The sequence below is a fragment of the Oncorhynchus nerka genome, linkage group LG6 (genome assembly GCF_034236695.1).
Source record: "Oncorhynchus nerka isolate Pitt River linkage group LG6, Oner_Uvic_2.0, whole genome shotgun sequence".
Classification (NCBI taxonomy): Eukaryota; Metazoa; Chordata; class Actinopteri; order Salmoniformes; family Salmonidae; genus Oncorhynchus; species Oncorhynchus nerka.
This window is the reverse complement of record NC_088401.1, coordinates 92,943,065-92,967,169: the sequence shown is the minus strand read 5'-3', so window position 1 is coordinate 92,967,169 and position 24,105 is coordinate 92,943,065. Positions and strand designations below refer to the sequence as shown.

Sequence of the window (24,105 nt, the reverse complement as noted above, 5' to 3'; positions counted from 1 at the left end):
AGTCAGCCAGTCAGCCAGTCAGTCAGCCAGTCAGTCAGCCAGTCAGCCAGTCAGTCAGCCAGTCAGCCAGTCAGTCAGTCAACCAGTCAGCCAGCCAGTCAGCCAGTCAGCCAGTCAGTCAGCCAGTCAGCCAGTCAGCCAGTCAGTCAGCCAGTCAATCAGCCAGTCCACCAGTCAGCCAGTCAGTCAGCCAGTCAGCCAGTCAGTCAGCCAGTCAGTCAGCCAGTCAGCCAGTCAGTCAGCCAGTCAGTCAGCCAGTCAGCCAGTCAGCCAGTCAGTCAGTCAGTCAGTCAGAGAAAGTTCATTATATGACTCAAAAGTCTAGGCGCAATATAGATTATGGCCACTAGATGGCAGCAGTGTATGTGCAAAGGTTGAGACTGATCCAATGATCCATTGCATTTCCGTTCAAAATGTTGTATCAAGACTGCCCAAATGTGCCTAATTTGTTTATTAATACATATTCAAGTTCATAACTGTGCAACTCTCCTCAAACAATATAATGGTATTATTTCACTGTAATAGCTACTGTAAATTGGACAGTGCAGTTAGATTAACAAGAATTTAAGCTTTCTGCCAATATCAGATATGTTTATGTCCTGGGAAATGTTCTTGTTACTTAAAACCTCATAATAATCACATTAGCCTACGTTAGCTCAACCGTCCCCCAGGTGTAATGAACACTGAACAGGTGTAATGAACAGGTGTAATGAATACTGAACAGGTGTAATGAACAGGTGTAATGCACACTGAACAGGTGTAATGAACACGGAACAGGTGTAATGAACACTGAACAGGTATAATGAACACTGAACAGGTGTAATGAACACTGAACAGGTGTAATGAACACTAAACAGGTGTAATGAACACTAAACAGGTGTAATGAACACTAAACAGGTGCAATGAACACTGAACAGGTGCAATGAACACTGAGCAGGTGTAATGAACACTGAACAGGTGTAATGAACACTGAACACGTGTAATGAACACTTGTAATGAACACTGAACAGGTGTAATGAACACTGAACACGTGTAATGAACACTGAACAGGTGTAATGAACAGGTGTAATGAACACTGAACAGGTGTAATGAACACTGAACAGGTGTAATGAACACTGAACTGGTGTAATGAACACTGAACAGGTGTAATGAACAGGTGTAATGAACACGGAACAGGTGTAATGAACACTGAACTGGTGTAATGAACAGGTGTAATGAACACTGAACAGGTGTAATGAACACTGAACAGGTATAATGAACACTGAACAGGTGTAATGAACACTGAACAGGTATAATGAACACTGAACAGGTGTAATGAACACTGAACAGGTGTAATGAACACTGAACAGGTATAATGAACAGGTGTAATGAACACTGAACAGGTGTAATGAACACTGAACAGGTATAATGAACACTGAACAGGTGTAATGAACACTGAACAGGTATAATGAACAGGTGTAATGAACACTGAACAGGTATAATGAACACTGAACAGGTGTAATGAACACTGAACAGGTGTAATGAACGTGTGTAAAAATGACCATAACAAGCGTTCTAATCACCTGTAAGCACACTGGACAGGCTCAAATTTCACATGTACAAAAAATGATAATTACAAGTGTTAAGACCTGTACCAGGAAAGACGATTTGAACCTTTTGGCCCTCCATATTTGAACCCTTATTTTAAGTCTCTATGAAGAAGTTGGGTGACTTGGTGAGAGGTATCAGAAGCGTCACTTGGGTGAATCACCGCGCCATATCCTGTAACAAGTAGAGAGAATGACGTAAGATCACCGGACAGCATTTATAACCTCAGAGCGCTCCGTGGCGCGTGCATTAATTAGACACTCCGGTGATGGCTGAGCTCGAGGCAGAATCGCTTCATTTCTCCGTGGGCATCCTCGGTATCTCCGGCGGTGAGTGAACATTTAGATTTCTGATGGGTTCTACTTTTTATTTAGCCTAAAACCTTTAAAAGAATTAGCTGTGTCTTACGATTTAAATATATTGTAAAATAAATATATTATTGAGTTGATGAAGCAATGAGAAGTTGATCATAAAAACAATACTTGGCATGGTCCCCGACAATGAAAATACAGAGTAAATAAGATAACAACAGTTAGGTCCCACTCGAATATATTTGATCCAAAAAAAGAGTGGGGCTTTTTTAATGTCGTTATCTTATTTTCGCTTTATTTTGATGATCCTTATAGGTCTCATATAAAATATTGTGATCACAAAAAAATGTGTCAGAAGGTTTATATTATATGTATTATGCAGGCTGATTCTCAAAATAGACTTCATGAGAGATGTGAGGGAGAGTGGTCCGGAGCATCGGCAAGTTGCAGTACAAAAACTTGGCCAATAGAGGGCGAATATGGCTCTGTGTTCATGGCTTCTTGTCAAACAATGTTTTTTTTGTGTGAGTTTGTGTGGTCTGAAGCCTGATGTCTTCTGACCTGTTGTTGAACCCTGCAGGTTCTCTACTGCTGCTGGTGAATAACTATGGCAGCTCTCCTGAAAAATCCCTCATCCCCCATACTGCACTGGGGGTTCTACTGCTTATCATCGCTGCCCTCTTGGCCTACTCTGGTACCCTATCTACTGTTTATTACCCATAATAACCCTACTCTGGTGCCCTACCTACTGTTTATTACTCATAATAACCCTAACCCTACTCTGGTAGACTACCTACTGTTTATTACCCATAATAACCCTACTCTGGTAGACTACCTACTGTTTATTACCCATAATAACCCTAACCCTACTCTGGTAGACTAGCTACTGTTTATTACCCATAATAACCCTAACCCTACTCTGGTAGACTACCTACTGTTTATTACCCATAATAACCCTACTCTGGTAGACTACCTACTGTTTATTACCCATAATAACCCTAACCCTACTCTGGTAGACTAGCTACTGTTTATTACCCATAATAACCCTAACCCTACTCTGGTAGACTACCTACTGTTTATTACCCATAATAACCCTACTCTGGTAGACTACCTACTGTTTATTACCCATAATAACCCTACTGGTAGACTACCTACTGTTTATTACCCATAATAACCCTAACTACCTACTGTTTATTACCTGGTAGACTACCTACTGTTTATTACCCATAATAACCTAACCCTACTCTGGTAGACTACCTACTGTTTATTACCCATAATAACCCTAACCCTAATAACTACTGGTAGACTACCTACTGTTTATTACCCATAATAACCCTAACCCTACTCTGGTAGACTACCTACTGTTTATTACCCATAATAACCCTAACCCTACTCTGGTAGACTACCTACTGTTTATTACCCATAATAACCCTAACTACTGGTAGACTACCTACTGTTTATTACCCATAATAACCCTAACCCTACTCTGGTAGACTACCTACTGTTTATTACCCATAATAACCCTAACCTACCTACTGTTTATTACCCATAATAACCCTAACCCTACTCTGGTAGACTACCTACTGTTTATTACCCATACTTACCTGGTAACCCTAACCCTACTCTGCTATAACCCTAACCCTACTCTGGTAGACTACCTACTGTTTATTACCCATAATAACCCTAACCCTACTGGTAGACTACCTACTGTTTATTACCCATAATAACCTAACCCTACTCTGGTGCTAACTGTTTATTACCCATAATAACCCTAACCCTACTCTGGTAGACTACCTACTGTTTATTACCCATAATAACCCTACTCTGGTGCCCTAGCTACTGTTTATTACCCATAATAACCCTAACCCTACTCTGGTAGACTACCTACTGTTTATTACCCATAATAACCCTACTCTGGTAGACTACCTACTGTTTATTACCCATAATAACCCTAACCCTACTCTGGTAGACTACCTACTGTTTATTACCCATAATAACCCTACTCTGGTAGACTACCTACTGTTTATTACCCATAATAACCCTACTCTGGTAGACTACCTACTGTTTATTACCCATAATAACCCTACTCTGGTAGACTACCTACTGTTTATTACCCATAATAACCCTACTCTGGTAGACTACCTACTGTTTATTACTCATAATAACCCTAACCCTCTGGTAGACTACCTACTGTTTATTACCCATAATAACCCTAACCCTACTCTGGTAGACAACGTACTGTTTATTACCCATAATAACCCTAACCCTACTTTGGTAGACTACCTACTGTTTATTACTCATAATAACCCTAACCCTACTCTGGTGCCCTACCTACTGTTTATTACCCATAATAACCCTAACCCTACTCTGGTAGACTACCTACTGTTTATTACCCATAATAACCCTAACCCTACTCTGGTAGACTACCTACTGTTTATTACCCATAATAACCCTACTCTGGTAGACTACCTACTGTTTATTACCCATAATAACCCTAACCCTACTCTGGTAGACTACCTACTGTTTATTACCCATAATAACCCTACTCTGGTAGACTACCTACTGTTTATTACCCATAATAACCCTAACCCTACTCTGGTAGACTACCTACTGTTTATTACTCATAATAACCCTAACCCTACTCTGGTAGACTACCTACTGTTTATCACCCATAATAACCCTAACCCTACTCTGGTAGACTACCTACTGTTTATTACCCATAATAACCCTACTCTGGTAGACTACCTACTGTTTATTACCCATAATAACCCTAACCCTACTCTGGTAGACTACCTACTGTTTATTACCCATAATAACCCTATCTGGTAGACTACCTACTGTTTATTACCCATAATAACCCTACTCTGGTAGACTACCTACTGTTTATTACCCATAATAACCCTAACCCTACTCTGGTAGACTACCTACTGTTTATTACCCATAATAACCCTACTCTGGTAGACTACCTACTGTTTATTACCCATAATAACCCTACTCTGGTAGACTACCTACTGTTTATTACCCATAATAACCCTAACCCTACTCTGGTAGACTACCTACTGTTTATTACCCATAATAACCCTACTCTGGTAGACTACCTACTGTTTATTACCCATAATAACCCTAACCCTACTCTGGTAGACTACCTACTGTTTATTACCCATAATAACCCTACTCTGGTAGACTACCTACTGTTTATTACTCATAATAACCCTAACCCTACTCTGGTAGACTACCTACTGTTTATTACCCATAATAACCCTAACCCTACTCTGGTAGACTACCTACTGTTTATTACCCATAATAACCCTACTCTGGTAGACTACCTACTGTTTATTACCCATAATAACCCTACTCTGGTAGACTACCTACTGGTTATTACCCATAATAACCCTACTCTGGTAGACTACCTACTGTTTATTACCCATAATAACCCTACTCTGGTAGACTACCTACTGTTTATTACCCATAATAACCCTAACCCTACTCTGGTAGACTACCTACTGTTTATTACCCATAATAACCCTACTCTGGTAGACTACCTACTGTTTATTACCCATAATAACCCTACTCTGGTAGACTACCTACTGTTTATTACCCATAATAACCCTAACCCTACTCTGGTGCCCTACCTACTGTTTATTACCCATAATAACCCTACTCTGGTAGACTACCTACTGTTTATTACCCATAATAACCCTAACCCTACTCTGGTAGACTACCTACTGTTTATTACCCATAATAACCCTCTCTGGTAGACTACCTACTGTTTATTACTCATAATAACCCTACTCTGGTGCCCTAGCTACTGTTTATTACCCATAATAACCCTACTCTGGTAGACTACCTACTGTTTATTACCCATAATAACCCTAACCCTACTCTGGTGCCCTACCTACTGTTTATTACTCATAATAACCCTACTCTGGTAGACTACCTACTGTTTATTACCCATAATAACCCTAACCCTACTCTGGTGCCCTAGCTACTGTTTATTACCCATAATAACCCTACTCTGGTAGACTACCTACTGTTTATTACCCATAATAACCCTACTCTGGTAGACTACCTACTGTTTATTACCCATAATAACCCTAACCCTACTCTGGTAGACTACCTACTGTTTATTACCCATAATAACCCTAACCCTACTCTGGTAGACTACCTACTGTTTATTACCCATAATAACCCTACTCTGGTAGACTACCTACTGTTTATTACCCATAATAACCCTAACCCTACTCTGGTGCCCTAGCTACTGTTTATTACCCATAATAACCCTACTCTGGTGCCCTAGCTACTGTTTATTACCCATAATAACCCTAACCCTACTCTGGTAGACTACCTACTGTTTATTACCCATAATAACCCTACTCTGGTAGACTACCTACTGTTTATTACCCATAATAACCCTAACCCTACTCTGGTAGACTACCTACTGTTTATTACCCATAATAACCCTACTCTGGTAGACTACCTACTGTTTATTACCCATAATAACCCTACTCTGGTGCCCTAGCTACTGTTTATTACCCATAATAACCCTACTCTGGTAGACTACCTACTGTTTATTACCCATAATAACCCTAACCCTACTCTGGTAGACTACCTACTGTTTATTACCCATAATAACCCTACTCTGGTAGACTACCTACTGTTTATTACCCATAATAACCCTAACCCTACTCTGGTAGACTACCTACTGTTTATTACTCATAATAACCCTAACCCTACTCTGGTAGACTACCTACTGTTTATTACCCATAATAACCCTACTCTGGTAGACTACGTACTGTTTATTACCCATAATAACCCTAACCCTACTCTGGTGCCCTAGCTACTGTTTATTACCCATAATAACCCTACTCTGGTAGACTACCTACTGTTTATTACCCATAATAACCCTACTCTGGTAGACTACCTACTGTTTATTACCCATAATAACCCTACTCTGGTAGACTACCTACTGTTTATCACCCATAATAACCCTACTCTGGTAGACTACCTACTGTTTATTACCCATAATAACCCTAACCCTACTGTGGTAGACTACCTACTGTTTATTACCCATAATAACCCTAACCCTACTCTGGTAGACTACCTACTGTTTATTACCCATAATAACCCTACTCTGGTAGACTACCTACTGTTTATTACCCATAATAACCTAACCCTACTCTGGTGACTACCTACTGTTTATTACCCATAATAACCCTACTCTGGTAGACTACCTACTGTTTATTACTCATAATAACCCTAACCCTACTCTGGTAGACTACCTACTGTTTATTACCCATAATAACCCTAACCCTACTCTGGTAGACTACCTACTGGTTATTACCCATAGTAACCCTACTCTGGTAGACTACCTACTGTTTATTACCCATAATAACCCTACTCTGGTAGACTACCTACTGTTTATTACCCATAATAACCCTAACCCTACTCTGGTAGACTACCTACTGTTTATTACCCATAATAACCCTACTCTGGTAGACTACCTACTGTTTATTACCCATAATAACCCTACTCTGGTAGACTACCTACTGTTTATTACCCATAATAACCCTAACCCTACTCTGGTGCCCTACCTACTGTTTATTACCCATAATAACCCTACTCTGGTAGACTACCTACTGTTTATTACCCATAATAACCCTAACCCTACTCTGGTAGACTACCTACTGTTTATTACCCATAATAACCCTACTCTGGTAGACTACCTACTGTTTATTACTCATAATAACCCTAACCCTACTCTGGTGCCCTAGCTACTGTTTATTACTCATAATAACCCTACTCTGGTAGACTACCTACTGTTTATTACCCATAATAACCCTAACCCTACTCTGGTGCCCTACCTACTGTTTATTACTCATAATAACCCTACTCTGGTAGACTACCTACTGTTTATTACCCATAATAACCCTAACCCTACTCTGGTGCCCTAGCTACTGTTTATTACCCATACTAACCCTACTCTGGTAGACTACCTACTGTTTATTACCCATAATAACCCTACTCTGGTAGACTACCTACTGTTTATTACCCATAATAACCCTAACCCTACTCTGGTAGACTACCTACTGTTTATTACCCATAATAACCCTAACCCTACTCTGGTAGACTACCTACTGTTTATTACCCATAATAACCCTACTCTGGTAGACTACCTACTGTTTATTACCCATAATAACCCTAACCCTACTCTGGTGCCCTAGCTACTGTTTATTACCCATAATAACCCTACGCTGGTGCCCTAGCTACTGTTTATTACCCATAATAACCCTAACCCTACTCTGGTAGACTACCTACTGTTTATTACCCATAATAACCCTACTCTGGTAGACTACCTACTGTTTATTACCCATAATAACCCTAACCCTACTCTGGTAGACTACCTACTGTTTATTACCCATAATAACCCTACTCTGGTAGACTACCTACTGTTTATTACCCATAATAACCCTACTCTGGTGCCCTAGCTACTGTTTATTACCCATAATAACCCTACTCTGGTAGACTACCTACTGTTTATTACCCATAATAACCCTACTCTGGTAGACTACCTACTGTTTATTACCCATAATAACCCTAACCCTACTCTGGTAGACTACCTACTGTTTATTACCCATAATAACCCTACTCTGGTAGACTACCTACTGTTTATTACCCATAATAACCCTAACCCTACTCTGGTAGACTACCTACTGTTTATTACCCATAATAACCCTAACCCTACTCTGGTAGACTACCTACTGTTTATTACCCATAATAACCCTACTCTGGTAGACTACCTACTGTTTATTACCCATAATAACCCTAACCCTACTCTGGTGCCCTAGCTACTGTTTATTACCCATAATAACCCTACTCTGGTAGACTACCTACTGTTTATTACCCATAATAACCCTACTCTGGTAGACTACCTACTGTTTATTACCCATAATAACCCTACTCTGGTAGACTACCTACTGTTTATCACCCATAATAACCCTACTCTGGTAGACTACCTACTGTTTATTACCCATAATAACCCTAACCCTACTGTGGTAGACTACCTACTGTTTATTACCCATAATAACCCTAACCCTACTCTGGTAGACTACCTACTGTTTATTACCCATAATAACCCTACTCTGGTAGACTACCTACTGTTTATTACCCATAATAACCCTACTCTGGTAGACTACCTACTGTTTATTACCCATAATAACCCTACTCTGGTAGACTACCTACTGTTTATTACCCATAATAACCCTACTCTGGTAGACTACCTACTGTTTATTACCCATAATAACCCTAACCCTACTCTGGTAGACTACCTACTGTTTATTACCCATAATAACCCTAACCCTACTCTGGTAGACTACCTACTGTTTATTACCCATAATAACCCTACTCTGGTAGACTACCTACTGTTTATTACCCATAATAACCCTAACCCTACTCTGGTAGACTACCTACTGTTTATTACCCATAATAACCCTACTCTGGTAGACTACCTACTGTTTATTACCCATAATAACCCTAACCCTACTCTGGTAGACTACCTACTGTTTATTACCCATAATAACCCTAACCCTACTCTGGTAGACTACCTACTGTTTATTACCCATAATAACCCTACTCTGGTAGACTACCTACTGTTTATTACCCATAATAACCCTACTCTGGTAGACTACCTACTGTTTATTACCCATAATAACCCTACTCTGGTGACTACCTACTGTTTATTACCCATAATAACCCTACTCTGGTAGACTACCTACTGTTTATTACCCATAATAACCCTAACCCTACTCTGGTAGACTACCTACTGTTTATTACCCATAATAACCCTACTCTGGTAGACTACCTACTGTTTATTACCCATAATAACCCTACTCTGGTAGACTACCTACTGTTTATTACCCATAATAACCCTAACCCTACTCTGGTGCCCTACCTACTGTTTATTACCCATAATAACCCTACTCTGGTAGACTACCTACTGTTTATTACCCATAATAACCCTACTCTGGTAGACTACCTACTGTTTATTACCCATAATAACCCTACTCTGGTAGACTACCTACTGTTTATTACCCATAATAACCCTACTCTGGTAGACCCTAGCTAATAACCCTAACCCTACTCTGTTTATTACTCATAATAACCCTACTCTGGTAGACTACCTACTGTTTATTACCCATAATAACCCTAACCCTACTCTGGTGCCCTACCTACTGTTTATTACTCATAATAACCCTACTCTGGTAGACTACCTACTGTTTATTACCCATAATAACCCTAACCCTACTCTGGTGCCCTAGCTACTGTTTATTACCCATAATAACCCTACTCTGGTAGACTACCTACTGTTTATTACCCATAATAACCCTACTCTGGTAGACTACCTACTGTTTATTACCCATAATAACCCTAACCCTACTCTGGTAGACTACCTACTGTTTATTACCCATAATAACCCTAACCCTACTCTGGTAGACTACCTACTGTTTATTACCCATAATAACCCTACTCTGGTAGACTACCTACTGTTTATTACCCATAATAACCCTAACCCTACTCTGGTGCCTACCTACTGTTTATTACCCATAATAACCCTACTCTGGTAGACTACCTACTGTTTATTACCCATAATAACCCTAACCCTACTCTGGTAGACTACCTACTGTTTATTACCCATAATAACCCTACTCTGGTAGACTACCTACTGTTTATTACCCATAATAACCCTAACCCTACTCTGGTAGACTACCTACTGTTTATTACCCATAATAACCCTACTCTGGTAGACTACCTACTGTTTATTACCCATAATAACCCTACTCTGGTGCCTAGCTACTGTTTATTACCCATAATAACCCTACTCTGGTAGACTACCTACTGTTTATTACCCATAATAACCCTAACCCTACTCTGGTAGACTACCTACTGTTTATTACCCATAATAACCCTACTCTGGTAGACTACCTACTGTTTATTACCCATAATAACCCTAACCCTACTCTGGTAGACTACCTACTGTTTATTACCCATAATAACCCTAACCCTACTCTGGTAGACTACCTACTGTTTATTACCCATAATAACCCTACTCTGGTAGACTACCTACTGTTTATTACCCATAATAACCCTAACCCTACTCTGGTGCCCTACCTACTGTTTATTACCCATAATAACCCTACTCTGGTAGACTACCTACTGTTTATTACCCATAACCCTAACCCTACTCTGGTAGACTACCTACTGTTTATTACCCATAATAACCCTACTCTGGTAGACTACCTACTGTTTATCACCCATAATAACCCTACTCTGGTAGACTACCTACTGTTTATTACCCATAATAACCCTAACCCTACTGTGGTAGACTACCTACTGTTTATTACCCATAATAACCCTAACCCTACTCTGGTAGACTACCTACTGTTTATTACCCATAATAACCCTACTCTGGTAGACTACCTACTGTTTATTACCCATAATAACCCTAACCCTACTCTGGTAGACTACCTACTGTTTATTACCCATAATAACCCTACTCTGGTAGACTACCTACTGTTTATTACCCATAATAACCCTAACCCTACTCTGGTAGACTACCTACTGTTTATTACCCATAATAACCCTAACCCTACTCTGGTAGACTACCTACTGGTTATTACCCATAACCCTAACCCTACTCTGGTAGACTACCTACTGTTTATTACCCATAATAACCCTACTCTGGTAGACTACCTACTGTTTATTACCCATAATAACCCTAACCCTACTCTGGTAGACTACCTACTGTTTATTACCCATAATAACCCTACTCTGGTAGACTACCTACTGTTTATTACCCATAATAACCCTACTCTGGTAGACTACCTACTGTTTATTACCCATAATAACCCTAACCCTACTCTGGTGCCCTACCTACTGTTTATTACCCATAATAACCCTAACCCTACTCTGGTGCCCTACCTACTGTTTATTACCCATAATAACCCTACTCTGGTAGACTACCTACTGTTTATTACCCATAATAACCCTAACCCTACTCTGGTAGACTACCTACTGTTTATTACCCATAATAACCCTACTCTGGTAGACTACCTACTGTTTATTACCCATAATAACCCTACTACTGGTAGACTACCTACTGTTTATTACCCATAATAACCCTAACCCTACTCTGGTGCCCTACCTACTGTTTATTACCCATAATAACCCTAACCCTACTCTGGTGCCCTACCTACTGTTTATTACCCATAATAACCCTACTCTGGTAGACTACCTACTGTTTATTACCCATAATAACCCTAACCCTACTCTGGTAGACTACCTACTGTTTATTACCCATAATAACCCTACTCTGGTAGACTACCTACTGTTTATTACTCATAATAACCCTAACCCTACTCTGGTGCCCTAGCTACTGTTTATTTACATTTACATTTACATTTAAGTCATTTAGCAGACGCTCTTATCCAGAGCGACTTACAAATTGGTGCATTCACCTTATGACCTCCAGTGGAACAGTAGTGCATCTAAATCTTTTCAGGGGAGGGGGTGAGAGGGATTACTTTATCCTATCCTAGGTATTCCTTAAAGAGGTGGGGTTTCAGGTGTCTCCGGAAGGTGGTGATTGACTCCGCTGTCCTGGCGTCGTGAGGGAGTTTGTTCCACCATTGGGGGCCAGAGCAGCGAACAGTTTTGACTGGGCTGAGCGGGAACTGTACTTCCTCAGTGGTAGGGAGGCGAGCAGGCCAGAGGTGGATGAACGCAGTGCCCTTGTTTGGGTGTAGGGCCTGATCAGAGCCTGGAGGTACTGAGGTGCCGTTCCCCTCACAGCTCCGTAGGCAAGCACCATGGTCTTGTAGCGGATGCGAATAACTGGAAGCCAGTGGAGGGAGCGGAGGAGCGGGGTGACGTGAGAGAACTTGGGAAGGTTGAACACCAGACGGGCTGCGGCGTTGGATGAGTTGTACCCATAATGGCACAGGCAGGGAGCCCAGCCAACAGCGAGTTGCAGTAATCCAGACGGGAGATGACAAGTGCCTGGATTAGGACCTGCGCCGCTTCCTGTGTGAGGCAGGGTCGTACTCTGCGGATGTTGTAGAGCATGAACCTACAGGAACGGGCCACCGCCTTGATGTTAGTTGAGAACGACAGGGTGTTGTCCAGGATCACGCCAAGGTTCTTAGCGCTCTGGGAGGAGGACACAATGGAGTTGTCAACCGTGATGGCGAGATCATGGAACGGGCAGTCCTTCCCCGGGAGGAAGAGCAGTTCCGTCTTGCCGAGGTTCAGCTAGGTGGTGATCCGTCATCCACACGGATATGTCTGCCAGACATGCAGAGATGCGATTCGCCACCTGGTCATCAGAAGGGGGAAAGGAGAAGATTAATTGTTTATTCCCATAGCAATGATAGGAGAGACCATGTGAGGTTATGACAGAGCCAAGTGACTTGGTGTATAGCGAGAATAGGAGAGGGCCTAGAACAGAGCCCTGGGGGACACCAGTGGTGAGAGCACGTGGTGTGGAGACGGACTCGCCACGCCACCTGGTAGGAGCGACCTGTCAGGTAGGACGCAATCCAAGCGTGGGCCGCGCCGGAGATGCCCAACTCGGAGAGGGTGGAGAGGAGGATCTGATGGTTCACAGTATCGAAGGCAGCCGATAGGTCTAGAAGGATGAGAGCAGAGGAGAGAGAGTTAGCTTTAGCAGTGCGGAGCGCCTCCGTGATACAGAGAAGAGCAGTCTCAGTTGAATGACTAGTCTTGAAACCTGACTGATTTGGATCAAGAAGGTCATTCTGAGAGAGATAGCGGGAGAGCTGGCCAAGGACGGCACGTTCAAGAGTTTTGGAGAGAAAAGAAAGAAGGATACTGGTCTGTAGTTGTTGACATCGGAGGGATCGAGTGTAGGTTTTTTCAGAAGGGGTGCAACTCTCGCTCTCTTGAAGACGGAAGGGACGTAGCCAGCGGTCAGGGATGAGTTGATGAGCGAGGTGAGGTAAGGGAGGAGGTCTCCGGAAATGGTCTGGAGAAGAGAGGAGGGGATAGGGTCAAGCGGGCAGGTTGTAGGGCGGCCGGCCGTCACAAGACGCGAGATTTCATCTGGAGAGAGAGGGGAGAAAGAGGTCAGAGCACAGGGTAGGGCAGTGTGAGCAGAACCAGCGGTGTCGTTTTGACTTAGCAAACGAGGATCGGATGTCGTCGACCTTCTTTTCAAAATGGTTGACGAAGTCATCTGCAGAGAGGGAGGAGGGGGGAGGGGAGGAGGATTCAGGAGGGAGGAGAAGGTTGCAAAGAGCTTCCTAGGGTTAGAGGCAGATGCTTGGAATTTAGAGTGGTAGAAAGTGGCTTTAGCAGCAGAGAGAGAAGAGGAAAATGTAGAGAGGAGGGAGTGAAAGGATGTCAGGTCCGCAGGGAGGCGGTTTTCCTCCATTTCCGCTCGGCTGCCCGGAGCCCTGTTCTGTGAGCTCGCAATGAGTCGTCGAGCCACGGAGCGGGAGGGGAGGACCGAGCCGGCCTGGAGGATAGGGGACATAGAGAGTCAAAGGATGCAGAAAGGGAGGAGAGGAGGGTTGAGGAGGCAGAATCAGGAGATAGGTTGGAGAAGGTTTGAGCAGAGGGAAGAGATGATAGGATGGAAGAGGAGAGAGAAGCGGGGGAGAGAGAGCGAAGGTTGGGACGGCGCGATACCATCCGAGTAGGGGCAGTGGGAAGTGTTGGATGAGAGCGAGAGGGAAAAGGATACAAGGTAGTGGTCGGAGACTTGGAGGGGAGTTGCAACGAGGTTAGTGGAAGAACAGCATCTAGTAAAGATGAGGTCGAGCGTATTTCCTGCCTTGTGAGTAGGGGGAAGGTGAGAGGGTGAGGTCAAAAGAGGAGAGGAGTGGAAAGAAGGAGGCAGAGAGGAATGAGTCAAAGGTAGGCGTGGGGAGGTTAAAGTCGCCCAGAACTGTGAGAGGTGAGCCGTCCTCAGGAAAGGAGCTTATCAAGGCATCAAGCTCATTGATGAACTCTCCGAGGGAACCTGGAGGGCGATAAATGATAAGGATGTTAAGCTTGAAAGGGCTGGTAACTGTGACAGCATGGAATTCAAAGGAGGCGATAGACAGATGGGTAAGGGGAGAAAGAGAGAATGACCACTTGGGAGAGATGAGGATCCCGGTGCCACCACCCCGCTGACCAGAAGCTCTCGGGGTGTGCGAGAACACGTGGGCAGACGAAGAGAGAGCAGTAGGAGTAGCAGTGTTGTCTGTGGTGATCCATGTTTCCGTCAGTGCCAAGAAGTCGAGGGACTGGAGGGAGACATAGGCGGAGATGAACTCTGCCTTGTTGGCCGCAGATCGGCAGTTCCAGAGGCTACCGGAGACCTGGAACTCCACGTGGGTCGTGCGCGCTGGGACCACCAGATTAGGGTGGCTACGCTACGTTTGTATGGTCTGTGCAGAGAGGAGAGAACAGGGATAGACAGACACATAGTTGACAGGCTACACAAGAGGCTACGCTAATGCAAAGGAGATTGGAATGACAAGTGGACTACACGTCACGAGTGTTCAGAGAGTTAAGCTTACGTAGCAAGAATCTTATTGACTAAAATGATTAAAATGATACAGTACTGCTGAAGTAGGCTAGCTGGCAGAGGCTGCGTTGTTGACTAAGTAGGCTAGTTGGCATTGGCTGCGTTGTTGACACTAACTAATCCGTTCCGTTGAGTGTAATAGTTTCTACTGTGCTGTTATTCGGGGCTAGCTAGCTAGCAGTGTTGATTACGTTACGTTGCGTTAAAAGAACGACAATAGCTGGCTAACTAACCTAGGAAGTCGCTCTAGACTACACAATTATCTTTGATACAAAGACGGCTGTGTAGCTAGCTATGTAGCTAGCCGATCAAACAAATACCGTTGTACTGTAATGAAATAAATGAAAAATGTGATACTACCTGTGGAGCGAAGCGAAATGCGACTTGTTGAGTGCAGAAGTTCTGTTCGGTAGACGTTGGCTAGCTGTTGGCTAGCTAGCAGAGTCTCCTATGTTAAGGACCCATAAAACTAACACTCTAAACTACACAATTATCTTGGGTAGACTACCTAAGACAGCAAAGACAACTATGTAGCTAGCTAACACTACACTAATCAAGTCGTTCGGTTGAGTGTAATAGTTGTGCTGCTAATCGGTAGACGGTGGATTACAGCTAACGGTGGACGTTAGCTAGCTGGCTAGCTGCAGGGCAGTGTAGACTAGACCTACGATAATTACGCAATTATCTATGAAACAAAGACGGCTGTGTAGCTAGCTAAGAAGAAATTGATAAGATTAGACAAATCAAACCGTTGTACTATAATGAAATGTAATGAAATGTAATACTACCTGCGGACCGAGTGCAGATGCGACCGCTCGCTCCAACCCGGAAGTGCGCAAGTAGGGTTTATTACTCATAATAACCCTACTCTGGTAGACTACCTACTGTTTATTACCCATAATAACCCTAACCCTACTCTGGTGCCCTACCTACTGTTTATTACTCATAATAACCCTACTCTGGTAGACTACCTACTGTTTATTACCCATAATAACCCTAACCCTACTCTGGTGCCCTAGCTACTGTTTATTACCCATAATAACCCTACTCTGGTAGACTACCTACTGTTTATTACCCATAATAACCCTACTCTGGTAGACTACCTACTGTTTATTACCCATAATAACCCTAACCCTACTCTGGTAGACTACCTACTGTTTATTACCCATAATAACCCTAACCCTACTCTGGTAGACTACCTACTGTTTATTACCCATAATAACCCTACTCTGGTAGACTACCTACTGTTTATTACCCATAATAACCCTAACCCTACTCTGGTGCCCTAGCTACTGTTTATTACCCATAATAACCCTACTCTGGTGCCCTAGCTACTGTTTATTACCCATAATAACCCTAACCCTACTCTGGTAGACTACCTACTGTTTATTACCCATAATAACCCTACTCTGGTAGACTACCTACTGTTTATTACCCATAATAACCCTACTCTGGTAGACTACCTACTGTTTATTACCCATAATAACCCTAACCCTACTCTGGTAGACTACCTACTGTTTATTACCCATAATAACCCTACTCTGGTAGACTACCTACTGTTTATTACCCATAATAACCCTAACCCTACTCTGGTAGACTACCTACTGTTTATTACTCATAATAACCCTAACCCTACTCTGGTAGACTACGTACTGTTTATTACCCATAATAACCCAACCCAAAAAAAAATAACTCAAGCTGAACCTCGGCAAGACGGAGCTGCTCTTCCTCCCGGGGAAGGACTGCCCGTTCCATGATCTCGCCATCACGGTTGACAACTCCATTGTGTCCTCCTCCCAGAGCGCTAAGAACCTTGGCGTGATCCTGGACAACACCCTGTCGTTCTCAACTAACATCAAGGCGGTGGCCCGTTCTTGTAGGTTCATGCTCTACAACATCCGCAGAGTACGACCCTGCCTCACACAGGAAGCAGCGCAGGTCCTAATCCAGGCACTTGTCATCTCCCGTCTGGATTACTGCAACTCGCTGTTGGCTGGGCTCCCTGCCTGTGCCATAAAACCCCTACAACTCATCCAGAACGCCGCAGCCCGTCTGGTGTTCAACCTTCCCAAGTTCTCTCACGTCACCCCGCTCCTCCGCTCTCTCCACTGGCTTCCAGTTGAAGCTCGCATCCGCTACAAGACCATGGTGCTTGCCTGGAGCTGTGAGGGGAACGGCACCTCAGTACCTCCAGGCTCTGATCAGGCCCTACACCCAAACAAGGGCACTGCGTTCATCCACCTCTGGCCTGCTCGCCTCCCTACCACTGAGGAAGTATTCCCGCGCAGCCCAGTCAAAACTGTTCCTACTCTGGCCCCCAATGGTGGAACAAACTCCCTCACGACGCCAGGACAGCGGAGTCAATCACCACCTTCCGGAGACACCTGAAACCCCACCTCTTTCAGGAATACCTAGGATAGGATAAAGTAATCCTTCTCACCCTCCCCCCCCTTAAAAGATTTAGATGCACTATTGTAAAGTGGCTGTTCCACTGGATGTCTTAAGGTGAATGCACCAATTTGTAAGTCGCTCTGGATAAGAGCGTCTGCTAAATGACTTAAATGTAAAATGTAAAATGTTTATTACCCATAATAACCCTAACCCTACTCTGGTAGACTACCTACTGTTTATTACCCATAATAACCCTACTCTGGTAGACTACCTACTGTTTATTACCCATAATAACCCTACTCTGGTGCCCTAGCTACTGTTTATTACCCATAATAACCCTACTCTGGTAGACTACCTACTGTTTATTACCCATAATAACCCTAACCCTACTCTGGTAGACTACCTACTGTTTATTACCCATAATAACCCTACTCTGGTAGACTACCTACTGTTTATTACCCATAATAACCCTAACCCTACTCTGGTAGACTACCTACTGTTTATTACTCATAATAACCCTAACCCTACTCTGGTAGACTACCTACTGTTTATTACCCATAATAACCCTACTCTGGTAGACTACGTACTGTTTATTACCCATAATAACCCTAACCCTACTCTGGTGCCCTAGCTACTGTTTATTACCCATAATAACCCTACTCTGGTAGACTACCTACTGTTTATTACCCATAATAACCCTACTCTGGTAGACTACCTACTGTTTATTACCCATAATAACCCTACTCTGGTAGACTACCTACTGTTTATCACCCATAATAACCCTACTCTGGTAGACTACCTACTGTTTATTACCCATAATAACCCTAACCCTACTGTGGTAGACTACCTACTGTTTATTACCCATAATAACCCTAACCCTACTCTGGTAGACTACCTACTGTTTATTACCCATAATAACCCTACTCTGGTAGACTACCTACTGTTTATTACCCATAATAACCCTAACCCTACTCTGGTAGACTACCTACTGTTTATTACCCATAATAACCCTACTCTGGTAGACTACCTACTGTTTATTACTCATAATAACCCTAACCCTACTCTGGTAGACTACCTACTGTTTATTACCCATAATAACCCTAACCCTACTCTGGTAGACTACCTACTGGTTATTACCCATAGTAACCCTACTCTGGTAGACTACCTACTGTTTATTACCCATAATAACCCTACTCTGGTAGACTACCTACTGTTTATTACCCATAATAACCCTAACCCTACTCTGGTAGACTACCTACTGTTTATTACCCATAATAACCCTACTCTGGTAGACTACCTACTGTTTATTACCCATAATAACCCTACTCTGGTAGACTACCTACTGTTTATTACCCATAATAACCCTAACCCTACTCTGGTGCCCTACCTACTGTTTATTACCCATAATAACCCTACTCTGGTAGACTACCTACTGTTTATTACCCATAATAACCCTAACCCTACTCTGGTAGACTACCTACTGTTTATTACCCATAATAACCCTAACCCTACTCTGGTAGACTACCTACTGTTTATTACCCATAATAACCCTACTCTGGTAGACTACCTACTGTTTATTACCCATAATAACCCTAACCCTACTCTGGTGCCCTAGCTACTGTTTATTACCCATAATAACCCTACGCTGGTGCCCTAGCTACTGTTTATTACCCATAATAACCCTAACCCTACTCTGGTAGACTACCTACTGTTTATTACCCATAATAACCCTACTCTGGTAGACTACCTACTGTTTATTACCCATAATAACCCTAACCCTACTCTGGTAGACTACCTACTGTTTATTACCCATAATAACCCTACTCTGGTAGACTACCTACTGTTTATTACCCATAATAACCCTACTCTGGTGCCCTAGCTACTGTTTATTACCCATAATAACCCTACTCTGGTAGACTACCTACTGTTTATTACCCATAATAACCCTACTCTGGTAGACTACCTACTGTTTATTACCCATAATAACCCTAACCCTACTCTGGTAGACTACCTACTGTTTATTACCCATAATAACCCTACTCTGGTAGACTACCTACTGTTTATTACCCATAATAACCCTAACCCTACTCTGGTAGACTACCTACTGTTTATTACTCATAATAACCCTAACCCTACTCTGGTAGACTACCTACTGTTTATTACCCATAATAACCCTACTCTGGTAGACTACGTACTGTTTATTACCCATAATAACCCTAACCCTACTCTGGTGCCCTAGCTACTGTTTATTACCCATAATAACCCTACTCTGGTAGACTACCTACTGTTTATTACCCATAATAACCCTACTCTGGTAGACTACCTACTGTTTATTACCCATAATAACCCTACTCTGGTAGACTACCTACTGTTTATCACCCATAATAACCCTACTCTGGTAGACTACCTACTGTTTATTACCCATAATAACCCTACTCTGGTAGACTACCTACTGTTTATTACCCATAATAAACCTACTCTGGTGCCCTAGCTACTGTTTATTACCCATAATAACCCTAACCCTACTCTGGTAGACTACCTACTGTTTATTACCCATAATAACCCTACTCTGGTAGACTACCTACTGTTTATTACCCATAATAACCCTACTCTAGTGCCCTACCTACTGTTTCAGCTAGACATAAACAACTATCCCCCCCCCCCCCTCCCTCCCTCCCACCAGGTGTGCGACGCAGCTTGTCCCAGTCCCGTTTGTTCTCAAGTGTGTGTCTGACAGTGTCGGCCCTTTGGGGTGGATCCGGCCTGGTCTACCTGCTGGTTGGGGAGCGGGTGTTGGGGGCCACAGAGCTGAGGACCTCTCTGGTCCCTGGTCTTGCAGCCTTCACCCTGGCCCTCCTCATCCTGGCTATAGTCTCGCTCTTCCAGAGAGAGGTGTGTAATGTGTGCTATCTGGGGGGGAAGTAGGTTTCAACAATTCTCGTAACTTGGACCTTTTCCAGAAATCCTGGTTAAAGGATTCCTGGACTTTCTGCTTATGCCCTCGCAATTCCAGGAATCCTCCAATCAGGATTTCTGTAAACTGGGACATTTTTGGGAAAGTTACTGGAATTTGGCAACTCTAAGCAAAGTAAAATGTCTGTTATTCACTGTAATAATGTTTTTAAAATTGTATAACGGCCTTAATTTTTGCTGGACCCCAGGTAGAGTAGCTGCTGCCTTGGCAGAACTAATGTGGATCCATAATAAACCCCAGGTAGAGTAGCTGCTGCCTTGGCAGAACTAATGGGGATCCATAATAAACCCCAGGAAGAGTAGCTGCTGCCTTGGCAGAACTAATGGGGATCCATAATAAACCCCAGGTAGAGTAGCTGCTGCCTTGGCAGAACTAATGGGGATCCATAATAAACCCCAGGTAGAGTAGCTGCTGCCTTGGCAGAACTAATGGGGATCCATAATAAACCCCCAGGAAGAGTAGCTGCTGCCTTGGCAGGAACTAATGGAGATCCATAATAAACCCCAGGAAGAGTAGCTGCTGCCTTGGCAGGAACTAATGGGGATCCATAATAAACCCCAGGAAGAGTAGCTGCTGCCTTGGCAGGAACTAATGGGGATCCATAATAAACCCCAGGAAGAGTAGCTGCTGCCTTGGCAGGAACTAATGGGGATCCATAATAAACCCCAGGTAGAGTAGCTGCTGCCTTGGCAGGAACTAATGGGGATCCATAATAAACCCCCAGGAAGAGTAGCTGCTGCCTTGGCAGGAACTAATGTGGATCCATAATAAACCCCAGGAAGAGTAGCTGCTGCCTTGGCAGAACTAATGTGGATCCATAATAAACCCCAGGTAGAGTAGCTGCTGCCTTGGCAGAACTAATGGGGATCCATAATAAACCCCAGGAAGAGTAGCTGCTGCCTTGGCAGAACTAATGGGGATCCATAATAAACCCCAGGTAGAGTAGCTGCTGCCTTGGCAGAACTAATGGGGATCCATAATAAACCCCAGGTAGAGTAGCTGCTGCCTTGGCAGAACTAATGGGGATCCATAATAAACCCCCAGGAAGAGTAGCTGCTGCCTTGGCAGGAACTAATGGAGATCCATAATAAACCCCAGGAAGAGTAGCTGCTGCCTTGGCAGGAACTAATGGGGATCCATAATAAACCCCAGGAAGAGTAGCTGCTGCCTTGGCAGGAACTAATGGGGATCCATAATAAACCCCAGGAAGAGTAGCTGCTGCCTTGGCAGGAACTAATGGGGATCCATAATAAACCCCAGGTAGAGTAGCTGCTGCCTTGGCAGAACTAATGGGGATCCATAATAAACCCCAGGAAGAGTAGCTGCTGCCTTGGCAGGAACTAATGGGGATCCATAATAAACACCAGGAAGAGTAGCTGCTGCCTTGGCAGAACTAATGGGGATCCATAATAACCCCCAGGAAGAGTAGCTAGTGCCTTGGCAGGAACTAATGGGGATCCATAATAAACCACAGGAAGAGTAGCTGCTGCCTTGCCAGGAACTAATGGGGATCCATAATAAACCCCAGGAAGAGTAGCTGCTGCCTTGGCAGAACTAATGGGGTTCCATAATAAACCCCAGGAAGAGTAGCTGCTGCTTTGACAGGAACTAATGGGGATCCATAATAAACCCCAGGAAGAGTAGCTGCTGCCTTGACAGGAACTAATGGGGATCCATAATAAACCCCAGGAAGAGTAGCTGCCGCCTTGGCAGAACTAATGGGGATCCATAATAAACCCCCAGGAAGAGTAGCTGCTGCCTTGACAGGAACTAATGGGGATCCATAATAAACCCCAGGAAGAGTAGCTGCTGCCTTGACAGGAACTAATGGGGATCCATAATAAACCTCAGGTAGAGTACCTGCTGCCTTGGCAGGAACTAATGGGGATCCATAATAAACCCCAGGAAGAGTAGCTGCTGCCTTGGCAGTAACTAATGGGGATCCATAATAAACCCCAGGAAGAGTAGCTGCTGCCTTGTCAGGAACTAATGGGGATCCATAATAAACCCCAGGTAGATTAGCTGCTGCCTTGGCAGAACTAATGGGGATCCATAATAAACCCCAGGAAGAGTAGCTGCTGCCTTGGCAGGAACTAATGGGGATCCATAATAAACACCAGGAAGAGTAGCTGCTGCCTTGGCAGAACTAATGGGGATCCATAATAACCCCCAGGAAGAGTAGCTAGTGCCTTGGCAGGAACTAATGGGGATCCATAATAAACCACAGGAAGAGTAGCTGCTGCCTTGCCAGGAACTAATGGGGATCCATAATAAACCCCAGGAAGAGTAGCTGCTGCCTTGGCAGAACTAATGGGGTTCCATAATAAACCCCAGGAAGAGTAGCTGCTGCTTTGACAGGAACTAATGGGGATCCATAATAAACCCCAGGAAGAGTAGCTGCTGCCTTGACAGGAACTAATGGGGATCCATAATAAACCCCAGGAAGAGTAGCTGCCGCCTTGGCAGAACTAATGGGGATCCATAATAAACCCCCAGGAAGAGTAGCTGCTGCCTTGACAGGAACTAATGGGGATCCATAATAAACCCCAGGAAGAGTAGCTGCTGCCTTGACAGGAACTAATGGGGATCCATAATAAACCTCAGGTAGAGTACCTGCTGCCTTGGCAGGAACTAATGGGGATCCATAATAAACCCCAGGAAGAGTAGCTGCTGCCTTGGCAGTAACTAATGGGGATCCATAATAAACCCCAGGAAGAGTAGCTGCTGCCTTGGCAGGAACTAATGGGATCCATAATAAACCCCAGGAAGAGTAGCTGCTGCCTTGTCAGGAAGCAATGGGATCCATAATAAATACAAATACACATATAGACCATATCATTTGTATTGTTGTATGGTATTGTTTAATTGCATTGTATTGTGTTGTTGTGTTTTATTGTTGTATTTGATTGTAATTTGTGGTTGTATTATATAGTTATATTGTATGGTTGTATTGTAGGTGGTCTTCTTTATCATCACCCTCTCTATCAGTCTGGCTTGTGGGCACCAAATCGCCGGTCTCTCCTCCCCGGGCTTCGGCCAGTCTGCCACCGCCGCCTGCTACCTGCTGGCCACTCTGGTGGGGGCGTACTTCGGCTGTGGCCGCCTGCTCTCCTTTATCACCCGAGGTAGAGTGGAGGCTCCTGGGACACGGCTGAAGAAGAGGAGGGCTGGGGTTCAGGGGTCCAGAGTTCCAGAGGACTGTAACGACGTGGTACCTGTAGGCCTGGTGATGAACCTCCTGTCTGCCAGTGTGT

At 43.6% G+C, this 24,105-nt stretch overlaps 1 protein-coding gene across 1 annotated transcript in view; it reads left to right on the top strand.

The window, feature by feature from the left end:
• Nucleotides 1–1,811: 1,811 nt before the first annotated feature.
• si:ch211-153b23.4 (uncharacterized protein LOC335392 homolog) overlaps nt 1,812–24,105 on the top strand; it is a 28,305-nt gene continuing 6,011 nt past the window's right edge. The window contains exons 1-4 of the mRNA XM_065020023.1: nt 1,812–1,916; nt 2,479–2,592; nt 20,561–20,769; nt 23,808–24,105. The exon at nt 23,808–24,105 is cut by the window's right edge and continues 720 nt beyond it. Of these exons, the coding sequence (XP_064876095.1) occupies nt 1,856–1,916; nt 2,479–2,592; nt 20,561–20,769; nt 23,808–24,105 (682 nt within the window). The 5' untranslated portion in view covers nt 1,812–1,855. The remainder of the gene's footprint in view (nt 1,917–2,478; nt 2,593–20,560; nt 20,770–23,807) is intronic.